At 44.6% G+C, this 7,360-nt stretch overlaps 1 protein-coding gene across 1 annotated transcript in view; it reads right to left on the minus strand.

The window, feature by feature from the left end:
* appbp2 (amyloid beta precursor protein (cytoplasmic tail) binding protein 2) overlaps nucleotides 1–3,488 on the minus strand; it is a 34,527-nt gene extending 31,039 nt beyond the window's left edge. Inside the window, exon 1 of the mRNA XM_080006292.1 lies at nucleotides 3,188–3,488. Within this exon, the coding sequence (XP_079862418.1) occupies nucleotides 3,188–3,325 (138 nt within the window). The 5' untranslated portion in view covers nucleotides 3,326–3,488. The remainder of the gene's footprint in view (nucleotides 1–3,187) is intronic.
* Between the last annotated feature and the right edge of the window lie 3,872 nt (nucleotides 3,489–7,360).

The following is a 7,360-nucleotide window of genomic DNA, read 5'->3' on the forward strand; positions in this document are numbered from 1 at the left end:
CCCGCAAGGCTCTGTCCTCTCACCAATGTTATTTAACATCTATATTCACGACCTGCCAGACACAACATCCAAGAAGTACGGCTATGCGGACGACCTGGCCATCATGCTTCGATGCCCAACATGGAACACTATGGAAGAAGGCCTCAACCGAGACATGGGCATCCTGGCAGACTACCTCCAGAAGTGGCACCTTCAGCTCAGCATGGGCAAAACAGTGTCTGCAGCTTACCACCTCTACAACCGGGAGGCAAGAAGGGAACTGGACGTGCATGTTGGCAACATCCGCCTGGAGTTCCAGCAAGCCCCCAAGTACCTCGGCGTATGCTTGGACCGGACGCTGTCCTACAAGCAGCACCTGGATGAAGTGAAGGCCAAGACAACCGCAAGGGTCTCGCTCATCCGCCGCCTTGCAGGCTCGACTTGGGGAGCTTCCCCCCAGACCCTACGCATATCCACGCAAGCCCTGGTCCTACCCGTAGCGGAATACTGTGCCCCTGCCTGGAGCAGAAGTCCACATGCGAACAAGGTGGATACTGTCATCAACAGCGCCCTCCGGATAGTAACTGGTTGTCTGAAACCCACCCCTGTGTCCTACCTGCCAGTCCTAGCTGGTATCGCCCCACCCAGTCTCCGACGGGAAGCAGCTACCCTCGCCCTGGCAAGGAAAGCCCAGAAGAACGACTGGCACATCCTACACAAAGCCACAACAACACCGGCACCACCATGCAGGCTCAAGTCTCGCCATCCCTACAACAAGGCAGCACAAGAGATGCTACAGTCGATCCCTGACGACTTGTCCAAGGACGCCTGGCTGGCAGCATCCTGGAGACAATCGTGGGAGTCAGCTGCGCCCTCCCGCATCCAACGATACATCCGGGACCCAGGAGGAGGTGTAAAAGGAGAAGACATGCCACGCCACCTATGGACCTCGCTGAACCGCCTGCGTACTGGCGTCGGGCGCTTCAAGTCCTCTCTAAAGAAGTGGGGCCTATCCGACAGTGCGTCATGCGAGTGTGGCGAACCTGAACAGACTGCCGAGCACATAATCACCAGCTGCCCCCTATACAGCCCACCCTCAGAAGCTGGCCTTTTTGACCTAGGACTGGAGACGAGGGCGTGGCTATATGACACTGAGTTGGCCATCTGATGATATACGAAAGAAGAAGATAGCCATCAGTGCTGGGAAAAAAATACATATGTTTAAATTAGGGATTCAAATTTAAAAGGAATTTCCTCAATCGATAGTCATTAACCTTAACAATCGTTCATTAATTAAAACATAAAGGCTAATGACGTCACCAGGGGGTGGCGAAACGGCGCGTGAAGGGCGTGAGGAGCGTTTCTCCTAATTTAATTTCAAAATTAGCAAAACGGGTGTGAGGCAAGACTCGCTGAGCTGGTCCGCGCATACAGTATAGGAATATTTACAACCTGTCTTTAGAGATACAGGTACTCCTCATTTAATTACCTACCTGTTTAACGACGGTTCAAACTTACGATCAGCTCTCTGACCAGTCTGTATAGCGCACTGCGTAAAATACCGCGGCGTGTGCGCAGCATAAAGCATCTCCTCACACATCACCATTCTCAGTCTCGTTCCTGTCAGTCGCGGTCTGTCAGTATTTACTACACTAGCGTTTGCAATGGCCACACCCTCTTACCATGAAATAACACAGGTCCTCGCTTATAGACCAATTCGCTAATCGACCTGGTCCTACGAACGGAACTCGGTCGTTAAGTGAGGAGTACCTGTATATTTTTTTGGCAATTTTCATGCTTTATTTGATAGTGACAGTGCGGGGAGAAAGGGAAGGCAGGGGACTTGTTTTGCCGACTCGTACCCCCCATACACCCCCCCCCCCCGTTCACAAAGTGCTGTTATCCCGTTCAACTGTGTTCCATCTGTTTGCAGCATAGTTGTTGAGCAACTATAAAAATATATTTTCCTTATCGGCATCAACAAACTCCAGTTTTGAACGCGCAGCCAAGTTTGTTGTTGTTCGGGAAGCCTCTGTCTTCTTCTACTACTACTTCCTGCTCCACTAAGATTTTTTTCTCCACTGCCCCATCGTTCCAGTGAGTACTACTACTTCCTGGCTGGATATTAGTTTCCTCTCAAAACGCCCTGCACCACACAGTCACCCGTTGACACAAGTTCAAAGAACGCAGAGTGTTCCGTTCTTATCGATAAGAAAAATCGTAATCTATTAAATTCATATGAATTGTCTATAAAATTGTTAACATCCCTAGCTTAAATCGTAAGCTTAAAATCGAAAGTCAAATTCAATTATGGATTTGGAGAATTGTGACACCCCTATCAAGCACCCTTTTTCTTGAATTGAACCTGTCATTATCATAGTGTTGTTGTGAGATATTGTAGTTTGTGTTTTGTGTGTATATAGTGTTTCAGTGCAGTGGCAGCAGTAACTCACTCGCCGACAGTGACATGTGTGCACGCAGTGAACATTTCCATGGTAACAGCCAGCTGTTACGTTTTAGGATTGTGGGTAGTGTAGTGCTTATCCATGACATCGTGAATAAAACATGTGTTTCTTAAAAAAAAAAATGTTTTTAAAGGTTCATATCATACTTCTGGCTTCTTCAGGCGCATATACCATCGTTTTACAAAGTCAGCTGGTGGTAAGTGTACCTTGGATGGTTACATTATGACTAGAAAGCAAAACCTCGATTCAGTATATGGATGGCATTTTCACTTCCAGATAACTCGCTGTTGAGCTCTATAAAGCAGGCTTAATCCATCCAACACAGACAATCTGATGGATCTCCACTTTAACCCCAAAATATATCTCACTGATTTAAGTTGGAATGAAAACAAATAACAGAAGTGGTAGCACAAGATCCATTAAACGACAATTTAGATGACCGAATCCTTAATTTTGGGAAGGGTTACACAGAAATAACACTTTTCATACACTTCCAGTCATACGCGCCGGGTCAGATGTGACCGCATTCCGTCACTTGAGGTTCAAGCCACCATCCAACTGACAAAAGACGCCAGCCAAAAAGAAAAAACCCATCAACTGAGAATTGAGGAAAAAACATGAATATCCATGTTTCTTTTGGAGCTGGGTTAGCGGCTAGCGGCAAGTTCGGGCTAGCGTTGACAGAAACGATGTTTTGCCAAGTCGAACTCGCAGGTTTACAGACAGCCCCCCTTGACTCTCACCTTATAATAGACATCGAACTGTATATTTTCTGGAAGTGAGCGTATGTCTCGCCTCGACCGACTGTAGTTATCCACCACCGCCGAGATAGCTGTATTGTACAGCGTCTCCGGGATCCATTCGAGCTCCACCGCGGCCATGTTGTTTTTCCCGTCTCCCAAAAAGCAAAGCCAGCCAGCAGCGACGGCCCTCTGCGGCTCTCACTGCATTCGCTACCTCTCAACCGCTCCGAGACTCCTCATATAACCGTCTTCGTTCGAGTTCAGACTGCGGGTAATTGCACTTCGATTGAAAAAAAAAAAAAAACCCTTGGCGTTATGAGCGCTGTCAATTTGACATATTCTCCTTTATCCCCCGATCCTTCGTCTTCGCCGTTAGTGATACGAGTCACGCGAAAGATTCGTTCGCGGCGAACGATAAATGACTCATAAATTAGTAATTTAGATAGCGAGCAATATTCGAATCACAAACTAAAAATAATCACGGAGGCCAGAATCTAGTCCAACGCAAAAAGGGCCAAGCATTTGACATAATTCATATAAAATGTGCCGATCTTTCACTTTCGCATTCCACCAAAATTAATAACTGGCGGAAGAATTTACTTTGTGATTCACACTTCGCTTTCTCTACCAAAATAAATGTCTTTCTCTCGCGTGAATACATTTTTAAGTAATGATGAATTAAATGATTATTTTGAGAATTCCAATCACAGATCAGAGCCGACCGACACCTGAGACTCCCTCATTCGCCCGGCCCTGAATGATGAGTGTCGGAAGATCGAACGACTCCTTTATGAGTGATCGTAAGAACCGCATCGGAAAAAGAGGCGAAACCTTCATCACTCGTCCTAGCTGCCAGTTCCTTCCCTGCTTCCCTCCCGTTTTTTCCCCTCATTTGTTTATTTATATATATATTTATGTGTTTATTTATTTTGATTTATTAACATTATTAATAGATAAACATAGTACATGGCAAACAGAAAGAATCATCATATGACCTCAACAGATGACGAATGGAGACACTGCCCATATCATCATACGCACTACCACACATGAATATAGAAAAACAAGAAGTATAAAGAAAATAAGAAAATACAAATAATAATTGCATTTATTGGAAAAAAATATATATACCTACGTATGTAATAAACGTAAATAATGTCTGTCATCCTCCATCCAAAACTGCATTTAAACAAGTTAAAGAGGTACAGCAATTTAAGCCAGATTCGCTACACACCACCAAACCTATCCTTTAAGACAATTTTTAGAGGATACATTTTTTATGTTTCTACCCATTTGTACATTTCGTTAAAATACTTGAAATGTAATCTTTGGTGCTCCATATTTACTTAATGTACCAATTTAAAGTATTTTGGTAAACTAGTTATTAATATGTTGTAAAACCTACATCACACCTGAAAAGACAAACGACCAGAACAAACCGGAAGTCCATTCATTCCTACGGAGTCGAATTCCGCACGAAAATTAGAATTTTTCAATTCTGCGGAAAACTCTCGTACCGGAAGTGACGTCAGTCGAGTTTTCTATGGAGCCAAGGGATGACGGATTGTCGTAGGCCAACCCGGAAGTTGACGTCGCCCTGGTTCCCGCGACAAAAGCAGATGAGGTTTTCCTATTGGATTTTGGATTATTGCAGAAAATGAGCTCTGTGGCAAACAAAAGTTTATGATACTTAAATGTTTTGTTCAGCAAGATAATCGTCATACATGAACACCACTTTTATGAGATTTGAAGCGTAAATGCAATCGCCAGAATGAAAAAGCTAATGTTAAGCTATAAATTTACTACAGCACGGTCGCATGACCTCAACGTCACCACCACTTATATGAGGTGACCAGACGTCCAGGTTTCCAGCTGTGTCCCCAGTCCCTACAATTAATAATAATTCTGAGTGCATAAGCGCATACACATGGAGGTGCATGAACGTGCAGTACACTTCAGGCTCCCGGTTTAGGGGTTTGGTCACCTTCCACTAATTTTCTTTAATTATTTAGTTATTTTTTTGTTGATATACACACACACGTTGGAAAGTTTGAGTTAGAATAGTTTGCAAGAGTGAGCATGAACACAACTAGAGGCTGTAAAGACGGGAGTGAGTAGATGATTTTCCGGGTTTGGCGTGGTGACGTTTAAGTTTCGAGTTCAAGAGATTATTTGTCACATACATACACATACGATCATACATGTATGCAGTGAAATGTCATGACACCCGGTGATTACGCACAACAAGCTCTAAAAGCTCTAAAAATACTAAAATGTGCGTAATCGACACAAGGCGCTCACGCAGGCGCCCGCAAAGGGTAGAAGAAGAAGAAGAAGAAACAGTCTTTATTCGTCACGCAACACACCACACAACACATGCTTGCACACACACATGCTTTGATGGTGGCTGGTGAAATGGCTCCTCTGCTTTTGACCCATCCTGGCTTGTCCTTCCTCCGGGGGCACAGCCAGGAGCAGTGGGCCGCATACGTGGACGCGCCCGGGGACCAGGTGATAAATGTCCATCGCTGGTCAGACGATGATGGGTGCATGTTTTTGGTGGGGGTCCTTACTGACGTGAGGTGGAGGAAACACCATGTGAGCACGGGGAGAACATGCAAACTCCACACAGAAAGGCTCCTATTTGGGAGATAACCCGCCGGAGCACGGTGCCAACAGCGCCCCAGGCGGGAATCGAACCCAGGACCCTATTGCTGTGAGGCAGCAGTGCAATGAACTGCGCCACCGTGCCACCATCACTATTCTGGGGTCTATATAATAGAATTAATTGTCTGTGTTGTATTAAATATACATTTAAATCCTCCTAAATGAAACTTACCTTAACTTACCTCCAGCACTTACCTCACAGAGTAGAAGTCCTGGCTATTAAAATATCAACTGTAAAGTTATTTTCCAAGTCCTTGAAGTGTCCTTCATTAAAGTGTGGCTGAGGAGCCTCGCTCTTTACATTCTAACAGTGTTTGAGGGACACGCTCACAAATTTCTAACATTTTTTTTTCATTAATCCGGCAAAGTAATGTGGACCATGGATTTAAAATATCAATCTTACAGATCTACTGACATCTACCAGGTCAGAAGCTATAAAAATTCATAATTCGACAGTTTGGTAAAGTCTGAAGACTACAAAGTGTATTTACAATAAATGTACAGATTCCAGTTCAGAATGTCCATGTCCCAGACAACCTGTCGTCTCATTTAGCCACTTGCTTGCAACTGGCTTTTAAAAGACACGTAAAAGCTTCAAACTTCATTCACTGACGTATTTTATGTCGTACAACAAAACGTGAAAATCTCTGAGGCTTGTGTTAACCAAAAACCTTATTTCAGGTATATAACCAAAACCTGTTAAAAAAAAAAAACATTGACTTTGAGACAAGGGAATCCAAAGTGTAGAAATGCTAACTAATTTCCCGGTTTTAAGACTCATTCCTTCAGCACTCTATTGGAACAGGGCTGAAAACTAAGTAGATAAGTCAGGTATTTCAAAATAATGATGTTATTAAGTTTAAGTTTTTTTTCCCATACAAGCCGGAAACTGACTGAAATTTATCTACATCTAAAATAAAAAGCAATGAGAAACTGCGAGAGAGAGAGCGCTCAGCAGGACTGCTCCCAGTGGGACAGAGTGGAACCATCTCTTAGTTATTAAGTTACTATTTAGTTATTAAAGTGCACTATTTTGGTTATAAAACGTAACAACCTGCTCAGCCTGCTGTTTATGTCCAGGCGGTTCTTGATCAGGAGAAGCCAGGACATTCATCCACTAGCGTGGAGCCTGCTAGCAGCCAACCCACTAGCTTTAGGCCTGCTATGTAGCTACTAGCCTGCTAGCCACCGACCTGCTAGCCACCAGTCCGCTAGCTTTGGGCCTGCTGGCCACTAGTCTGCTAGCTTTAGGCCTGCTAACCGCCAGCAGATTTCCCGACCTGAACATTTCCTTATGGCACCCTGGTCTGCTTGCCCCTCACTTGCACATCCTGATCCTGAGCCGTTGGTTGCCTGTGCCGACGTCAAGCCTGTGCCTGTTTGTTTATCCTTGTCCCAACAGCATGTTTGTCCACTGTCACAACAGCATGGTTGCCCGCTGTCACTACAGCATGTGGGTCCACTGTTCCCTATTTGTCCGCTATTCCTACAGCATGTCTGTCTCTA

The sequence above is a fragment of the Zeus faber genome, assembly GCF_960531495.2.
Source record: "Zeus faber genome assembly, chromosome: 9".
NCBI lineage: Eukaryota > Metazoa > Chordata > Actinopteri > Zeiformes > Zeidae > Zeus > Zeus faber.